Source organism: Littorina saxatilis, linkage group LG5 (genome assembly GCF_037325665.1).
Source record: "Littorina saxatilis isolate snail1 linkage group LG5, US_GU_Lsax_2.0, whole genome shotgun sequence".
In the NCBI taxonomy this organism is placed as follows: Eukaryota; Metazoa; Mollusca; class Gastropoda; order Littorinimorpha; family Littorinidae; genus Littorina; species Littorina saxatilis.
Genome location: NC_090249.1, coordinates 60248162 through 60267762, shown reverse-complemented (window position 1 = coordinate 60267762; position 19601 = coordinate 60248162). Strand labels below are relative to the sequence as shown.

The window sequence follows — 19601 nt, the reverse complement described above, 5'->3', positions numbered from 1 at the left end:
TCTTGTGTGTTGGGGTTGGTTTGTTCATGACAGTACAGTAGGTGTCCCTATTCTATGTAGTTGTATTTCTTTCTCACCTTGTGTGTTGGGGTTGGTTTGTTCATGACAGTACAGTAGGTGTCTCTATTCTATGTAGTTGTATTTCTTTCTCACCTTGTGTGTTGGGGTTGGTTTGTTTATCACAGTACAGTAGGTGTCTCTATTCTATGTAGTTGTATTTCTTTCTCACCTTGTGGGTTGGGGTTGGTTTGTTTATCACAGTACCCCCCGCGGGTTAGGGGGAAGAATTTACCCGATGCTCCCCAGCATGTCGTAAGAGGCGACTAACGGATTCTGTTTCTCTTTTTACCCTTGTTAAGTGTTTCTTGTATAGAATATAGTCAACGTTTGTAAAGATTTTAGTCAAGCAGTATGTAAGAAATGTTAAGTCCTTTGTACTGGAAACTTGCATTCTCCCAGTAAGGTAATACATTGTACTACGTTGCAATCCCCTGGAGCAAATTTTTGATTAGTGCTTTTGTGAACAAGAAACAATTGACAAGTGGCTCTATCCCATCTCACCCCTTTCCCTGTCGCGATATAATTTTCGTGGTTGAAAACGACGTTAAACACCAAATAAAGAATGAAAGAGAGAAAGAAAGTTTATGACAGTACAGTAGGTGTCTCTATTCTATGTAGTTGTATTTCTTTCTCACCTTGTGTGTTGGGGTTGGTTTGTTTATCACAGTACAGTAGGTGTCTCTATTCTATGTAGTTGTATTTCTTTCTCACCTTGTGGGTTGGGGTTGGTTTGTTCATGACAGTACAGTAGGTGTCTCTATTCTATGTAGTTGTATTTCTTTCTCACCTTGTGGGTTGGGGTTGGTTTGTTCATGACAGTACAGTAGGTGTCCCTATTCTATGTAGTTGTATTTCTTTCTCACCTTGTGTGTTGGGGTTGGTTTGTTTATGACAGTACAGTAGGTGTCTCTATTCTATGTAGTTGTATTTCTTTCTCACCTTGTGGGTTGGGGTTGGTTTGTTTATCACAGTACAGTAGGTGTCTCTATTCTATGTAGTTGTATTTCTTTCTCACCTTGTGGGTTGGGGTTGGTTTGTTCATGACAGTACAGTAGGTGTCTCTATTCTATGTAGTTGTATTTCTTTCTCACCTTGTGTGTTGGGGTTGGTTTGTTTATGACAGTACAGTAGGTGTCTCTATTCTATGTAGTTGTATTTCTTTCTCACCTTGTGGGTTGGGGTTGGTTTGTTTATCACAGTACAGTAGGTGTCTCTATTCTATGTAGTTGTATTTCTTTCTCACCTTGTGTGTTGGGGTTGGTTTGTTTATCACAGTACAGTAGGTGTCCCTATTCTATGTAGTTGTATTTCTTTCTCACCTTGTGTGTTGGGGTTGGTTTGTTTATGACAGTACAGTAGGTGTCTCTATTCTATGTAGTTGTATTTCTTTCTCACCTTGTGTGTTGGGGTTGGTTTGTTTATGACAGTACAGTAGGTGTCTCTATTCTATGTAGTTGTATTTCTTTCTCACCTTGTGTGTTGGGGTTGGTTTGTTTATCACAGTACAGTAGGTGTCTCTATTCTATGTAGTTGTATTTCTTTCTCACCTTGTGGGTTGGGGTTGGTTTGTTTATCACAGTACAGTAGGTGTCCCTATTCTATGTAGTTGTATTTCTTTCTCACCTTGTGGGTTGGGGTTGGTTTGTTCATGACAGTACAGTAGGTGTCTCTATTCTATGTAGTTGTATTTCTTTCTCACCTTGTGGGTTGGGGTTGGTTTGTTTATCACAGTACAGTAGGTGTCCCTATTCTATGTAGTTGTATTTCTTTCTCACCTTGTGGGTTGGGGTTGGTTTGTTCATGACAGTACAGTAGGTGTCTCTATTCTATATCATTGTATTTCTTTCTCACCTTGTGGGTTGGGGTTGGTTTGTTTATCACAGTACCCCCCGCGGGTTAGGGGGAAGAATTTACCCGATGCTCCCCAGCATGTCGTAAGAGGCGACTAACGGATTCTGTTTCTCTTTTTACCCTTGTTAAGTGTTTCTTGTATAGAATATAGTCAACGTTTGTAAAGATTTTAGTCAAGCAGTATGTAAGAAATGTTAAGTCCTTTGTACTGGAAACTTGCATTCTCCCAGTAAGGTAATACATTGTACTACGTTGCAATCCCCTTGAGCAAATTTTTGATTAGTGCTTTTGTGAACAAGAAACAATTGACAAGTGGCTCTATCCCATCTCACCCCTTTCCCCGTCGCGATATAATTTTCGTGGTTGAAAACGACGTTAAACACCAAATAAAGAATGAAAGAGAGAAAGAAAGTTTATGACAGTACAGTAGGTGTCTCTATTCTATGTAGTTGTATTTCTTTCTCACCTTGTGTGTTGGGGTTGGTTTGTTCATGACAGTACAGTAGGTGTCCCTATTCTATGTAGTTGTATTTCTTTCTCACCTTGTGTGTTGGGGTTGGTTTGTTTATGACAGTACAGTAGGTGTCTCTATTCTATATCATTGTATTTCTTTCTTACCTTGTGTGTTGGGGTTGGTTTGTTTATCACAGTACAGTAGGTGTCTCTATTCTATGTAGTTGTATTTCTTTCTCACCTTGTGTGTTGGGGTTGGTTTGTTTATCACAGTACAGTAGGTGTCCCTATTCTATGTAGTTGTATTTCTTTCTCACCTTGTGTGTTGGGGTTGGTTTGTTCATGACAGTACTGTAGGTGTCCCTATTCTATGTAGTTGTATTTCTTTCTTATCTTGTGTGTTGGGGTTGGTTTGTTCATGACAGTACAGTAGGTGTCCCTATTCTATGTAGTTGTATTTCTTTCTCACCTTGTGTGTTGGGGTTGGTTTGTTTATGACAGTACAGTAGGTGTCTCTATTCTATGTAGTTGTATTTCTTTCTCACCTTGTGTGTTGGGGTTGGTTTGTTCATGACAGTACAGTAGGTGTCCCTATTCTATGTAGTTGTATTTCTTTCTCACCTTGTGTGTTGGGGTTGGTTTGTTCATGACAGTACAGTAGGTGTCCCTATTCTATGTAGTTGTATTTCTTTCTCACCTTGTGTGTTGGGGTTGGTTTGTTTATGACAGTACAGTAGGTGTCTCTATTCTATGTAGTTGTATTTCTTTCTTATCTTTAGAGTCTGTTGTTGGTTGGGGTTTGTTTTGTTTGTCACATTAAAGTATGTGTCTCTATTCTGGGTAGTTGTATATCTTTCCAATATGTCACCTCAATTTGACTTTAAAAAAAAAGCGTCTCTTGCTACCAGTGAATGACCAAGGTCGCCAACTGGAGATGGAGTTGACTTTCTCCTTTTGCAGACAGTATCACAGGGAACAACTCAATCTTTCTGTTTAGCTCTGTGTACTCCATGCAGACAGTATCACAGGGAAGAACTCAATCTGTCTGTTTAGCTCTGTGTACTCCATGCAGACAGTATCACAGGGAAGAACTCAATCTGTCTGTTTAGCTCTGTGTACTCCATGCAGACAGTATCACAGGGAACAACTCAATCTTGTTGTTTAGCTCTGTCTACTCCATGCAGACAGTATCACAGGGAACAACTCAATCTGTCTGTTTAGCTCTGTGTACTCCATAATGCAGACAGTATCACAGGGAACAACTCAATCTTGTTGTTTAGCTCTGTCTACTCCATGCAGACAGTATCATAGGGAAGAACTCGATCTTTCTGTTTAGCTCTGTGTACTCCATGCAGTGAGGTCATTCTTTGCTGGACAAAAAGAGCATTGCTGTTGACTGAAGTGACTGGTCAAACTTGTAGCTTTTTGTACTGCCCTTTCACAATACAATACAATACAATACAATAACTTTATTAATCTCTAAAAGAGAAATTGCATTGCTGAGCTTTTGTGTCCGTAATAAAACATACATAAAACATTCAAAAATAAACATTTGTTCTTTGTCATTCGTACATTCTTGTGTTCTTATACATTTCTTCAATTCATACATCAATATTCTATCATAATTATGTACATACATTTATTCTCTTTTAACAGTCTGTCTTCAAACGCATCTCAGAGAGGGAGGCTAGAGATTTGTGTTGTGCCATAGGTAAAATCATGTGCTTAGCTATGAAGTAATGTTATCACATGTTATTTAAGGAAAATGAGTAAATATATGTACCAAGCGTATAACATCAGCAAAACTGAGAAAATACAGCACATTGGTTATCACATAAGAAAGTATATTAAAAATAAATTAAATTACATATTCTTACTCCGAATCACATAAAGAGCATTGACGCAGTCTGAATAGCTAAGGTCTGAAAAGGCTACCTGTCTTAAAGTTTAAAAGGGAAGCAACCCAACCACAAAAAAGGTAAACACAGCTATGGCAATGACCATATACCCGGGGAGTTACCTCCCCTGCTGGGTATGTGACGTCACTTCCGCTGCTACAACACGTGGTATACTCATTCGACATCTTTCAGTTCTGACGAGAGGTCGTGTTTCCAAAGGCTCTGTGTGCGTTGTTGGAGTTTTCTTAACTCCCACCGACCACCTACCCGTCTGCTTATCTTCTACCTGGTAGTTGGTGAGCTCTTTCCATTTTATCTTGCTTTTCGTAAGAACTTTTGGCTTGTTATTGATGACTTTCCGTCCTTTTTGGACTTGTGAATTTTCGTCAGTAACTGTTGTTGTTGTGTTGGCCGCCATTTGCATTTTGGCCGGCATGGCGTATAACGCGAGTAGACGTGGCTAGGGCGATGTTAAGGGCAAGTTTAAGCCTAAATCATCTTCTTAAGGTTCTAAACCTGTGCTAGTTGTCCTTTCGGACAAAGAGAATAACACTGTCATGTCTGTTACCTTTCTCCCCCCGGGGAACTCGTTGTCGCGAGCGGTATTTCTACTGCTTGCGTCACTTCGGCGGCTTGCTCGTCCTCGTCAGACGGGCAAGCCTCTCTTGTTTCTTCTTTGTTGAGCTCCTTAGTTACAGAGATTCGCAACTTAGTGCGCGACGTTTTGAAGCGTGCTACTCCCGAGGAAAGCCTTTTACATCCGCCGGCAGGGAGCGATGTCCGCTCTTTGACGTCTTTTTCCTTTCCTGTTGCGACGGCTTCCGGTGTTACCGGAACTTCTACTACTGCTTCTGCTTCTGCAGGAAGCTTACAAGGTATGTCGAGCTTGTCCTCCGGCTCTCGTGAAGCCAACGGATGGTGTCTGTAGATACGGAGCTCACCTGGCACGGGTCACTCCCGTTTTCCTGCTCAGTTTCGTTCAATACCCATTCAGCGTGAGTTCGATTCTGAGCAAGGGCGGTTTCCTTCGGAAGTCGCGCTTCCGGGTTTTCCCGGAAGCGAAGGTCCTCCTTCCACTCCCATTCAGCGGCAGTGGTTGGAGTTGACCGTGGACTGGCCTCCGGGCAACAGGGCTTCCGGCCCCAGTCATCACGACCAGCGTTTCCACATCAAGGTGTGGCTTCGCCGGCCGTGTTTCCGGCACAGACCGGATCCGCTTTCTCTCTTCCCGGTACTCCTTCTCGGATGTCTGTGGTTGAGAGTCAGCTTCCTGACTATGGCCAGTTGGGGCATTCTTCTCTTCACTATGGTGTTGGGTCGACACCCCTTCCTGTTCCGGCGGCTTCAAGCTTGTCGTCAGCGCTCCCGTCCCTGCCTTCTGGTATGGTTACGGGACATGACGGTTTTCGGTCTGACGGATTTCCGGTTTCGGCTTATCCTGACCGTCAGCTTGCCTCTGGTTCAGTTGACTTTGGTCAAGGTCATCCCGACTATTCTGACACGCAGTCAGTTGGCTGTTAGGGCAGTCTTCCTTTCACCATTCTGGCGTTGGGTCGGCTTCCCTTTCAGCGCCGGCGGCACTGTTCTGACCTCTCTTTGTCCTGTTGCGGGCATTGGCGCTTTCAGAGCACGGGCGGTAGCCGCTGGCGCTGCGCTTCCGGTTTACCGGAAGCATAGGTCCTCCTTGGTAATTACACTGTGTGTTCTTCCCTGGAGTTGACCGCTGACTGGCCTATGGGCGTTCGGGCTTCCGGCCCCAGTCATCGCAACCTTCGTTTCCGCATCATGGTGCGGTTTCGTCAGCTGTGTTTCCGGCTCAGTCCGGATTTGATTTTCCTCTTACGGACACTCCTTCCGGATGTCGGTGAGCGAGGATGTGCATCCGCCCTATGGGCTGTTAGGGCAATCTTCCTTTCACCATACTGGTGTTGGGTTGGCTTCCCTTTCAGCGCCGGCGGCACTGTTTTGTTCTCTCCTTTGTCCCGTTGCGGGCATCGGCGTTTTCAGTACAAGGGCGGTAGCCGCTGGCGCTGCGCTTCCGGTTTACCGGAAGCATAAGTCCTCCTTTGTAATTACACTGTGCGTTCTTTCCTGGAGTTGACCGTTGTCTGGCCTACGGGCATTCAGGCTTTCAGCCCCGGCCGTGACAAGTAGTCTCTTCACTGGTTGGGTGTTGCGTCTACAGTCTATTCAGTTCTGGTGGCTTCGGATTTTACCTCCTCTTTTTCTTACCCTCTTACGGGAGGGGTTGAGACAGGACGGTTTCCGGGTGGATGGGTTTCCGGTTTTCCGGTCATCCCGTTCAGTAGTTTTCCACTGGCAACTGTGACTTCGGCCGTGTCAGTTCTCTTGGCTATTCTGTTATACAGTCTTTAGCCAATGATCAGACATGTTCTGGATTTCCGTCTAAGCTCTTGGCTTCTCGCGAGGTCTCGACGGAGGTTACTTCCACATATTATATGGAGGTACATCGGCTTCCTCTTTGGTTGCATTCAGTGATGTCGGACTTCCGTTCCGCGAAGGAGGAGTTTTTTTCCTACTTCCGGTTCAATAGTCACCTTCAATGTGGGTACCACCTTTCGCAGGTTTTTGGCTCGTCAATCTCCTACCTGAAGTGGTATCCACGGGTTCCGGTTCTGCTACTCGTTATTCACGGGTCAGTTCCGGAACACGCTCAGCCTTGGCTGTCTTCGGCTACACAGGCTTCGGTTTTGGTTTCTTCTTGTTATAAGAAGTTCTCTTCTCTGAAGCTGGGTCGGAACTTGCTGGTGTCTTTGCTCTTCCGCATACACCTTTCTGGTAATGCAGGAACTTAGAGGATTTTGGACGTCAGTTTTTGGAATTTGCCTCTTTTTCGGAGATGATCGTCAGAGCGCCCTCGCGCTCTTTCCCGGAGTCACTGAACCTTTCACACTTAGCGTGTATCAGGACTCTGATGACATCTCCACTCTGTTAGTCAGCCCTGCTAGGGCGAACGAAGTGCAAAAAAGGGGCTGTCCTCCCTTCACCTCATTTTACAGTCAGGTGTCGTAGGGACTTGTTTCTCTCGCATTCTCAGTTCTCTGAGCAGGTTAGGAGAGACACTTGGGCTTTGCTCGGGGTAGAGGGACCTACTTTTCGAACTTTGGTGTTTATACCAGAAAAGAAAGGTAGATTCAGTTGAATAGAGATCAGCAGATCTCTGACTTCTCTCTACAAGGGTTAAAGCAGAGCTAGCCTCCTCATGGGAGGCATGCTCAGGCCTCGGGACGTTTTAAGCCGGAGGCCAATAGGCAGTCTCTGCCTGATTCTCGATTGTCGAGAAATAGATCACTTTTGGGCAGGAAGGAGGGCAGCCCTAGCAGCAAGCCTCTCCCCACAAGGAAGTGCCCCCGATCACACACCCCCCTCCTCCGCCCTCCACTTGGGCGATGGCGGGGGGGTCTCCTCCTTGCAATTTTCATTGGATGGTCTCTGGACACAGCCAATAGTTGTGGGAGTGGTGAGGTCGGGCGACTCCCATCGATCTTATGTGTGCATATTTGCTTATGCTTGAGTCCGATCTTTTAACAGTGATCTAGGCCCATCAGCTCGAGCACCCGCTGAGGTCTCTTCTGGTCTGATCTAGCGCTGTTCTTCGGGTATACTGCTTCAGTCCTCAGTGAGTGTAACAGTAGTTCAGCCACGGGCTGCTGCAGTGGCACTTCCGGTTTTACCGGAGAGGTTGTTTCTTTCACAGACGCTTCATAGGTACGTCTGAGTTTTGGAACAACGGCTGACCTTAGGGCATCCAGGTTTTTTAGCCTCGGCTGGTGCAACAGCCATTCCACCTGTTGGCGGTGATGGTTGTTGCTTTCCCTTTTCTTGTGGCTTCGGACTTAGACTTTCTTCCTTTATTCTCATCTTAAGCAGGAGATGAGATAGGACGATTTCCGTTCGAGTGGGGTCTCCTGTCGTCAGGCTTCCCCGTCTTTTCTCACTTTTGGCCACAAGCTTCTGGACTTGGTCCTGGTTTGTCTTTCGCCGAGGCTGACTCTGTCTTTCTCTAGCGATCAGACTCGTTCTGGTGTTTCGTCCAAACTTAAGCTGCGCTTGAGTTGGCCTCGGAAGTAACATTCAGATTTTCCTGAGGGGGCATTGTCTTTGGCAATGTGTGTTTGAGGAGTCATTCTTTGTGGCTTAACACCTCTCTCAGGTTTTTGGCTACTCCTCTCCTTTTGGGCAGAGGGTTAGCTAATGTTCCGTTTTTTCTTTGCTGTGGGCTTTTAGCCCAGCATCTGGTTTGACAGCCGAAACTTACGTTTCTTATGTTTACCTGTGTACTGTTGGTACTTTGGTACATGGTTGTCCTTCGGGCTTCATGGCTTTCAGCCTTAGCCCGTGCTATAGCCTCCTGTCTAGCGTGGGCGGCTGTGGCATTTTCGGTTCCTGTGACTTCGGATTTGGCTCTTCCTCTTCTTCCTCGTCCTAGCACGAGGTGAATCAGGACGACTTCCGTTGGGTCGGGTTTCCTTTTACAGTCACCCTTCTACCACAGGCAACTATGACTACGGCGTTTGCCCGTTGATCTCTACGTCCGACTCTCAGTCTTTCAGAGTTAGTCAGACGCGATCTACTTCCTCGTATTACCTCTCTCTCTGCTTTCGCATTGACTGGTAGAGGATTACCGGCGAACGTCTCTTTTTCGGGATTTCCCTGTCGAGGTGGGCTCTGGTACCTTGTACTCAGTTGTCTCCCTCTCTATCTTGGTGGATATTAATCACTCTTTTCTGGAGCTGACTTTTATCTCACAGTCCTTTCGGGCTTCACTCCATCCCAAGGTTTGCTTACTTTGGCATGATTGTCTTACGGTCTCCGTGAGGTTTGTCCTTCACTGTGCTGAGTGGACATCCTTACGCACGGATCGTTTCTAGGGCGGCATTTCCTTCCAATAGAAAGGGGGGGAGGGGGGGGGGCAGCTTGTCTTTCCCCCTACTCGGCTCGGGTTAATCCAAGGCTGGGGTCTCTTTCTGGGTCGTTTGGTCCAGGAGATCGGAAGAAGTGCTGGGCTCAGATTTCTGGCTCTCTGATGTTGTCTTTCGCAACTTTTTTGCCTGAGAGACATCTCGGCTGTCAATCAGGATGGGTCTCAGGTCCTTACCTGCCTTTTTGGCAGTGGGCCAGTTCCTGGCTAGGGTTTAGGGTGAGTTAGATTTTCTTTCTCACTGGGCCTTTTTCCTGACCTTTTGGCAGCAGGCCAGTTTTTTGGCAAGGTTTTAAGAGTGAGTTTGGTTTTTCATTCCCACCGCCTTGTTGATGCTATCTGCTCTTTATGTGATTCGGAGTAAGAATATGTAATTTAATCGAAAATTTTTAAGTAAATTTTCATTTCATTAATATACTTACCCGAATCACATAGTGTATTCCCTCCCGCCAACCCCGCTTATGATATTTTAGTTTTCTTTAATGTCGAATGAGTATACCACGTGGTGCAGCAGTGGAAGTGACGTCACATACCCAGCAGGGGAGGTAACTCCCCGGGTATATGGTCATTGCCATAGCTGTGTTTACCTTTTTTGTGGTTGGGTTGCTTCCCTTTTAAACTTTAAGACGGGTAGCCTTTTCAGACCTTAGCTATTCAGACTGCGTCAATGCTCTTTATGTGATTCGGGTAAGTATATTAATGAAATGAAAATTTACTTAAAAATTTTCGATTAACATGCATTCACCATCAACAATGCACAAACGAAAACGAAAGTCAGCACCTTGCCGGTTATCACATATTGTCTAAGAGAGTAGAATAAGAGTATATAATCATGCAAAACAAAATCAGCAGGCACTTGTGTTAGCATTGCAGTATTCTGCTGTGTTTATAGCTTCATTTATCTCTGGGATGATAATCCATGTGTCAATTGTGTGTTTTCAGTTGCAAAGGATAACGATGGGGGAACAGGTGTATGTTGCCGACAACCTGGCCTTCTTCCCCTTCGTGGTGCAAGACGAACCCCTGTTTGTCATGCACCAGATCGACATCATCGTCTCCGTGGCAGGCTCCAACCTCATGCAGTCATTCAAAGAGGTACGGTGCTGCTTTGTTTTTCTTGTCGTATTACGCTTCCACCCCTCTCTCTCTCTCTCTCTTTGTCTCTTTCTCTCTCTCTCTTTCTCTCTCTCTCTCACTCATCTCACTCTCACTCATATCTCTCTCTCTCTTTCTCTCTCTCTCACTCATCTCTCTCACTCATATCTCTCTCTCTTTCTCTCTCTCTCTCACTCATCTCTCTCTCGCTCTCACTCATATCTCTCTCTCTTTCTCTCTCTCACTCATATCTCTTCTCTCTCTTTCTCTCTCTCTCACTTTCTCTCTCACTTTCTCTCTCTCACTTTCTCTCTCTCTCTCACTTTCTCTCTCTCTCACTTTCTCTCTCTCAGAGCCTAGCATTGTAAGCCGTTCGGCGCACTTTACGCCGAAATAACATCTCCAGTACACGGAACTCGATTTGGTGTACGCCGAAATGCAAAAACCTGTTATTCCCAAACGGTAAACCCAAACAGTCCCATCTTTCGTTTTGTGTGCCGTTCGGTTCAATTCTCAATCGGTTTGACAGTTTGCTTGAGCACGCACTTCCTCTGGCATCGCGCGAGCATGCTTTGTGCCGGTGTTTTGTGGCTCTAGACTTGAAATAATGTCTCGAACCGACATTGTTGAAGGTGGTCAGCCATTCAGTGACAAAGAATCCAGGTATTCCTGGAAGTGGGAATAGCTGGATTTCGTTCCGAAGGCGGAAGGCAAGTCAGAAGAAGTAATGTGACGATACGGACTATGGACTACGGCATAATTTAGTTGCTCAATCTTCTTTGGGAGGGGGGGGGGGGGGGGGGGGGGGGGTCATTTTAGGTAAAAAAAAAATCCAAAAAATCTTCAAATTCGGGGGGCTTCACCCCCAGACCCCCGCCTTTGTAAGCTGAACTCACTTTTTCCAATGCTAGGCTCTCTCTCTCTCTCTCATAAACATCTCTCTCTCCTCTCTCTCTCTTCTCTCTCTTCTCTCTCTCTCTCTCTTCTCGCTCTCACTCATATCTCTCTCTCGTTCTCTCCTCTCTCTCTCTTTCTCTCTCTCACTCATCTCTCTTCTCTCTCATATCTCTCTCTCGTTCTCTCCTCTCTCTCTCCTCTCTCCTCACTCTCTCTCACTCATCTCTCTCTCGTTCTCACTCATATCTCTCTCTCTCTCTCTCTCTCTCTCTCTCTCTCTCTCTCTCTCTCTCTCTCTCTCTTTCTCTCTCTCTCTCTCATATACTTAAAATCTCACTAGTGCAAACAAAATGAGTATGTGGAAGTTTCAGCCCACAAATGAAGAAACAGAAGCTTCATCTATTATATAATGTTAATTTTGAACACCTCAAGCAATTCATTAGTATTATCGTCACACTGACACAGTTGTTTCCCTTTCTCAGAACCTGTTGCCAAGGAACCAGGGCGAGCAGAACGGAATTCACCACGAAGGACTCCCGGAAGAAGCCAGAGTCAAACTGGCAGCCGAGGACGATGACGATGATGATCCAGACTCTCTTATCAGTAAGTTGATATGATTGCACGACTGACAAGTTGTAGTGCAGTGCAACGCTTTACTTACAAGTAAAAATCAAATTCAGAATAAAAAAACAAGAATTGTAGGTTATTGGAACGTTTAATTATTGACAAAACAAAATGTGACATGTACAGTACGTCGACCAGTGGTCTTTTAAGTTGACAGACAGACACACATAGCTGTAAACCTTCCCTAGAAAACCGGGAAATTCACGATTTTATGTCCAGTCCCGGATTTTCCCGAATAGTGCAAAAGTTTCCCGAATAAAACTTTTTCGAGTATAGTTATATAATGACTGGAGTGTATTTTCAAGCGCCTGTACTCGGCGTAGTTTCACTTCTGAAATCTCGTTCAGCGCGAGGCTTCGTCACACAAACGCTGTGATCAAAATCGAAACTAAACGAGAATAGGCGAGATTTGTGGCTAGCGCATGCGCTTCAGTCGAATGTGGATGAGAAGCAGAAGAAGAAGCAGCAGCAGACGACCACAAAATGAAGAAAACAACGGTCCAGCGGCCGAAAGTCGGCCCGAAAGTTCTTGTAAAATTTCAAAAGAGTTACAAACAACAGTATGACTTCATCTCTGAATCGACAAGACGCGGCATACATTTCGCGTTTTGCACCAAGTGCCGCGAAGATATCAGCATCGGACATGGAGGCCGGGGGGATATTGAAGCTCATTCAAGAACAGCAAAACATGAACGGAACCGGGGGACAGCCGTCGAGAAGACGAGAAAGATTACCCAACTTCAGATGTCGATGTTCGAACTATGAACGCTGATCCGTGCCAGTTATGCTGTTGTGAACTGTGATGGCAACAGCAATCTCCTTCATACCCCTGGAAGGTGTAGTGTGTTGTGACTTTTGGATTGTGAAATAAACTCAAGGAAGTAACTAACATGAACTATGATTTTGGTGCTGTTGTGAACTGTGATAGCAAAAGATATCTTCCCCCACACCATTGGAAGATGTGACTGTCAAGAAGTATAAAATACTGTAGAAGGAAGCTTGACGTGCATTGATAAGTCACTACATCTACTCTCTCTCCAGCTCATTCTTCCTTTTTTGTGACAAAATTTGCTGCCAGAAACTGGCAATTATAATCCTCAGAATGCACCAGATTACACCATTTTGCATCCTTTTTTTCAAAAAATTTCCGGGGGGTATGCCCCCGGACCCCCCTAGCATTCTAGGCACTTTGCACCGAGACGCTCATTCCTCCCTATTTACACCCCCGGTATAGGGGTGTGTATAGGTTTCGCTCGATGTGTTTGTTTGTTTGTTTGTGTTCGCATATAGATCTCAAGAATGAACGGACCGATCGTCACCAAACTTGGTGAACAGGTTCTATACATTCCTGAGACGGTCCTTACAACAAGAAGAGCAAACGCTCGATCGAGTCACTTTCGCAGTTCTGAATATTATATGAGGCATCAGATGGACAGGAAGAAATTGCTATTCACAACACAATGAGTCACGTTCACATAAAATTTGAGCCCGGTCACTTTTATAGTTTCCGAGAAAAGCCCAACGTTAAGTTGTGTGTTGCCGAACAGAAAAGGCTAGTTATCTCCCTTGTTTTTCTGATAACGTTCGTAAAAGGCTACAGATGTAAATAATAATCCTACAAAGTTTCAATCACATCCGATGAACTTTGTCAAAGATATAAAATGTCTAATTTTTCCTTTGACGCTGACCTGTGACCTTGAAAAAGGTCAAAGGTCAACAAAACCATCGTTAAAGTGTAGAGGTCATTGGAGGTCACGACTAAACAAAATATGAGCCCGATTGCTTTGATAGTTTCCGAGAAAAGTCCAACGTTAAGGTGGTGTCTACGGACGGCCGGCCGGCCGGCCGGACGGCCGGCCGGACAGACTAACACTGACCGATTACATAGAGTCACTTTTTCTCAAGTGACTCAAAAATTGGGACCAGTCAAACACACGGTTAGGGAGTTATTGGTGGATTAAGATTCTACAAGGACTTATAGAGCGACATGAGCGACATATTAATGGTCAAAGGGAAATAACCACACTTGTTAGCAGTGCCTGCTCAGTTGGTGGCAGTGAGAATGCTAAGGACGGGGGTGTTTTTCCTACCTCGGAGGAATTTCTTGTTTTATGTGGGAAAAGTTGGCAGCTATGGGTCACAAACACTTGTGATACACACAATGAACTTGTCTCAAAATGGTTGATGAAACCCACTGGCAAGATGCCGGCCAGATAATGATCAATCACAAAGATCATCACAAATGATGATTCTTGTGAAACCATTGCAGAGCACAACACTTTACTCAGATGTTAATTAACGCCTCTGTTTCTGTTCGTCTGCACTCCTTGCCTTTGTTAATTTCAGAGGGGGGGGGGGGGGGGGGGGGGGAGTAATAGCTCAGTTGTTAGCGGTGCTGGCTTCAAAACTGGTTGTCGCTATCAGCGTTGGTTTGATCTCCACATTTGGCGAGGGATTTATTTCCCAGAGTCAACTTTGTGCAGACTCTCCTCGGTGTCCAAACACGCACACACGCACAATAAAGAACCCAAGTTCATAGCGAAAGTCTCAGGGCTTGGAAACATGAATACACACATGGGTAGCGCCATGCTGTGTGGCAGCTCGCTTTCCCCAGGGTGAAAACAACCCCAAGTCCATGAGGGGAACCACATAGGACTATGTACAAATGTTATGTTATAGGATTTTTTTTGTTTTGTTTTCCTGGGTATTCTGCTTTGAGATTTGTTTGTTGTGGATGGTGATGGGTGTATTGTGGATTTTGTGTACAGGTCGGTTACCAGACGACATCAGTACCCTCCAGGAAATTATGCAACAGTCTCAGGGCTGCATTCTACTGCTGATGATGAAGCAACATCTCAAGGACATGTATGGCTTGACAGACAGGTAACTGCCATTTTTTGTCTACTCTCATCAACACATGCTTTTGCAAGATATCCTACTGTACTTACTACCGCCCTGATATCACCCTTCGTGGTGGACTGGGCGTTAAGCAAACAAACAAACAAACAAAATACTGTACTTGCTGACATGGTTAGTTTTACAACAGAAAGAAGAACACAGATATCACCAGTTTTATCTCCCACAATTCTGACGACATTTGCTCTCATGTAACCCCTCCCCTTTCTACATTGTGACCAATAAAACTACAGTAAAACCTGCATCTAGCGGACCCTTATTTTGGCGGACACCTTAGCATAACGGACAATTCAAGTGAGGACGGATGTATTTTACACTCAAAAACACCTTAAAAGAGCGAACACCTCAAAGGCGCGGACGCGGACACCCTTTTTTGGTCCCGATTGGGTTCATTACTTGTCAACAACGGACAAACCCTTGAAGCAGACAGCTTTTAGCAGACGCTGGTCCGCCATCTTGGTTCTGCAAATACAATCTCGCTGGCGATGTGAACGCGCGAGAAGCTTATTTTGTAAGCCAATGACAGCACTTTTGATTTTTGTATGGTGCACGCTCATTGGTCAATGCCGTGAACTCACAAACAAAAACACGGGTTTCTACTTTCTGTACTGTGGTGCATCTTCGTCTCATCCTTCGTCTTCGTCTCATCATGCCAAAACGAAAATGTTTTACTTTAGAAGAGAGAGTCGATGTCATAAAGAAATTGGACAAGGGGCTGTCCGTTCGAAAAGTTGCTGATGAGCTGAATTGCGGAAAAACTCAAATTTCCAACATAAAAGCTGATCGAACACAAATTCTCAGTCAGTGGGAATCCGGTGCCAGATCGACGGCAACATGTGTTAAGAGAAGAAAAACAACCTATGATGAGTTGAACGAAGAACTCTTCGAGTGGTTTTCAACAGCTCGATCAAAGAATCTTCCCGTGAATGGCCCATTGCTTCAGGTCGTAAGAAACCGATTGCACCTCTCTCTCTCTCTCTCTCTCTCTCTCTCTCTCTCTCTCTCTCTCTTCTCTCTCTTCTCTCTCTCTCTCTCTCTCTCTCTCTGACTTTTTCTGCAAACCCCAGTGATAAACTTACTGATTGTGGTTTTGTACATTCATGTTGCAGACTATCCTTGAACTTTTTCTCTTTGTCACTTTCTGCATGACTAATGCACAGTTTGGAATTTTTATTAACAATTGTTTTTCTGAACATCAAGTTTTGGTTTTCATTTTTATTACATGTAATGAAAGAAAATGAAAGAACTAAACATGCTTAGACACTCTATTTACATTTATATATAAACATGCACACATACATACAATAAAACTACATGTACCACTAACAAACAATCATGTAATTCATTTGGCTGTTGGTTTTTTTTTCTCCAAAAAAATGTTAGCGCATTCATATTCATAAGAAAAGACACCTTGCTACAAAGGACAGTGGCAAGGCTCCCCAAGAGCGTCCTTTGCTCGCAGGTTTTACTGTACAATGAGACTTGACTTACTCAGGTAAGCTCGTCATAATTTTTTAAAATGTACAGATTGTTGGTGCTTTTTCTTGCATGAGTTGGGCCGTGTATGGCCATTTTGTCCACACCACTTACGCAGTTTTCCGTAGTAGTTTTTTCTTTCCTTTGGTACTGTGACATAGCATTTCTCTGATTTGTTTCTGCAGCAAGATCCATCGTTACTCCCCTACAGAGGCTGCAAAGGTTTTTGACAAGCCGCTGAACCGTAAAAACATCATTCGCTTCACGCCCCAGCACACGCTGGATCAACTGCGCTCTGTCTTTGACGCTGACCCCGAGGAAGACGAGAAACGACAGAAACTGGTCGACGAGTACCTGGAGGTCAGTTATATTTCATAATCACATTTCATTTTCTTCATTTCATTTACTCTATTACCCCAATGCTGGGAAATTCGGGTCAGAAGACAAAGTGCTCACGAAAAAGATCCTGTAATCAATCTTGGCGTTTGGTGGGTTATAGATAATGAAAAATACCCAGCAGGCTTCCCCCGAAAGCGGCGTATGTCTGTCTAAATGGCGGGGTTTATGTCTGTCTAAATGGCGGGGTAAAAACTGTCATACACGTTTAAAAACAACATAAGTGAACGTGGGAGTTTCAGCATATGAACGCAGAAGAAGAAGAATCTGTGTATCTCGGTCCCTTCAGTTGACTAATGTTGCACTGTGGTCGTGTCAGTTCCGTGACCTGATGATGAGCATCGACCCTGCGGACGAGGACGACAGTGGAGACGAGCAGCACAGCACGGGAGCGGCCACGCCCAGCAGGAAGTCGCCGGCCCATGACGGGGATGGAGGTGACGCCAGCAACGCGGCCATGGCTGTTGACGGGGTCCACCCAGAGGGAGAACCTGTCGACGGAATGGTCAGTACAAATCATAAACTCGCATGACACTTTTTGCTGAAACTTCACTTTGTTGCAAACTTTATATAGTGTATGATTATGACAGTTTGTGTGTAGATTTAGGCTCAGAATTGATTTACTTTTTTGCTCTCACAAGTCAGTTTCAGACATGTACCGGTACTTCAAAAATGAATATGACAGCTTTTTTGTTTGTTTGTAGATTTAGGCTTGGAATGTCTGTATTATTTTGCTATCATGGGTCAGTTTTAGGCTTGGAATGTCTGTATTATTTTGCTATCATGGGTCAGTTTTAGGCTTGGAATGTCTGTATTATTTTGCTATCATGGGTCAGTTTTAGGCTTGGAATGTCTGTATTATTTTGCTATCATGGGTCAGTTTTAGGCTTGGAATGTCTGTATTATTTTGCTATCATGGGTCAGTTTTAGGCTTGGAATGTCTGTATTATTTTGCTATCATGGGTCAGTTTTAGGCTTGGAATGTCTGTGTTATTTTGCTATCATGGGTCAGTTTTAGGCTTGGAATGTCTGTATTATTTTGCTATCATGGGTCAGTTTTAGGCTTGGAATGTCTGTATTATTTTGCTATCATGGGTCAGATTTAGGCTTGGAATGTCTGTATTATTTTGCTATCATGGGTCAGTTTTAGGCTTGGAATGTCTGTATTATTTTGCTATCATGGGTCAGTTTTAGGCTTGGAATGTCTGTATTATTTTGCTATCATGGGTCAGTTTTAGGCTTGGAATGTCTGTATTATTTTGCTATCATGGGTCAGTTTTAGGCTTGGAATGTCTGTATTATTTTGCTATCATGGGTCAGTTTTAGGCTTGGAATGTCTGTATTATTTTGCTATCATGGGTCAGTTTTAGGCTCTTCTACATTCCCCTGTTACCATGCCAACTTGAAAAAGAGATTCAATGTCAAAGTTCTAAAATCAAGACTGAGAAACTAGTTCACTGATGTTGAAGTAATGTGAAGGTCTTGTTAGACTTTAATGTTTTGGAGAGAAGTGTGCGTGCATGCTATGATGTGGTTGGAATTTTGGCAGTTTGACAAGTAGTAGGGCACATGGGAGCTAGAAGAAAATAAGGATCTGAAAGAAATCTGTTGAAAACTGATAATTTTGTATTTGAAAATGTTCCTGGTGTTATGTTCTCTGTTGAAAGCTCACGTTTTTGTATTTGAGAAAGTTAGTGATGTTATGTACCATGGTAAATGTGATTGTTGGTGTTGCTTTGCAGGAGAAACCCGGCACGCCTGTGGCGAACAACACGCCCAAAGCCAAGCTCCCCTACTACTACCACAGACGAGAACGCTCCGAACAGAAACCCCACCGGCACCGAACGCCCAAGCTCCTCATATCCTCCTCAACGCCCAAGTCCCTCCCGCCCAAGAAGAAGAAAAAGAAGCGAAAGAAGGCTGACGCAAGTGACAATGACAGTGATGATGATCCTGACTTTGTGTTGTAGAACCTTGTTGTTGGTTTTTATAAAAGTTAGATATTGATGACAGTGGCCATCTCATCCATTCATTCTTTGTATATTTGGAGTCACCCTCGCCTCATCATCTCTGCTGGTCTGTTGAATGGAGAAAGGTGGAGCTGGCTAGCGCGCTGAACACTCGTTTGTTTCATTGGAACAAATTTTTATTTTGTTGTGCGTGAGTGACAGTGGAGACGTGTGCCTGTGTTCATTGTTCCATGTTCATTCCTGTTCATTCATTTCCGATTTGTACCGTTCATGTTCATAGCATTTTCTTTTTATCGTCAGCCTGCCAATCCTTTTACCTGTACAAATATGAAGAAAGTGATGAAATGTGCAGTGTATATTGAGGTGTACTTTGTGTATTTATTGCCGAAGTTTTCTATTTTTGAAGGTGTTTGAGCGTGACACCTCCTGCAGCAAACGGTGTGTCGTTCATTTATCTCTTGTTCATCTCGGCTCTTGTTCACAATGTGCATTTTTTCATGTGAGAACAAACCAAACAAACAAAAGAAACGGGAAAAAAATGCAAAAAAAGAAGAATTAAATAATGATATACTTGAAATAAAGAGAAGCTTTGACTTGGGTTTGTTGCATGAATGAGGTTGAAATAATCTGAAAGACTGTATGATGTGCAGCCTCTCTCTCTCTGATGCATGCTTATTCTGCCACCCTCGAAAAATAAAATTCAATTCAATAGAATTAAAATTCTCTCTCTCTCTCTCTCTCTCTCTCTCTCTCTCTCTCTCTCTCTCTCTCTCTCCCTGATGCATGCTTATTCTGTCACCCTTGGAAAATAAAATTTACTCTCTCTCGCTCTCTCCCTCACACACATGAACATGAAAACAATACATACAACATAGCTGCCAACCCTACCGGAAAATCCGGGAATCTCCCGAATTTTACAACTTCTGCCCGCTCATATTCAAGACTAAACGGTCTCCCTTGACCCCTTGGCTCCTGTATTTTGACTTCAGAAGGTTGGCAGCTATGATACCAGTGCAGACATGT

At 44.2% G+C, this 19601-nt stretch overlaps 1 protein-coding gene across 1 annotated transcript in view; it reads left to right on the top strand.

The window, feature by feature from the left end:
- Positions 1 to 19166, top strand: part of LOC138967609 (nipped-B-like protein A) — a gene marked incomplete at its 5' end in the record, with an annotated part of 73830 nt that extends 54664 nt beyond the window's left edge. Inside the window, 6 exon segments of the mRNA XM_070340213.1 lie at positions 10147 to 10299; positions 11679 to 11799; positions 14589 to 14703; positions 16398 to 16572; positions 16928 to 17113; positions 18351 to 19166. Of these exon segments, the coding sequence (XP_070196314.1) occupies positions 10147 to 10299; positions 11679 to 11799; positions 14589 to 14703; positions 16398 to 16572; positions 16928 to 17113; positions 18351 to 18578 (978 nt within the window).
- Between the last annotated feature and the right edge of the window lie 435 nt (positions 19167 to 19601).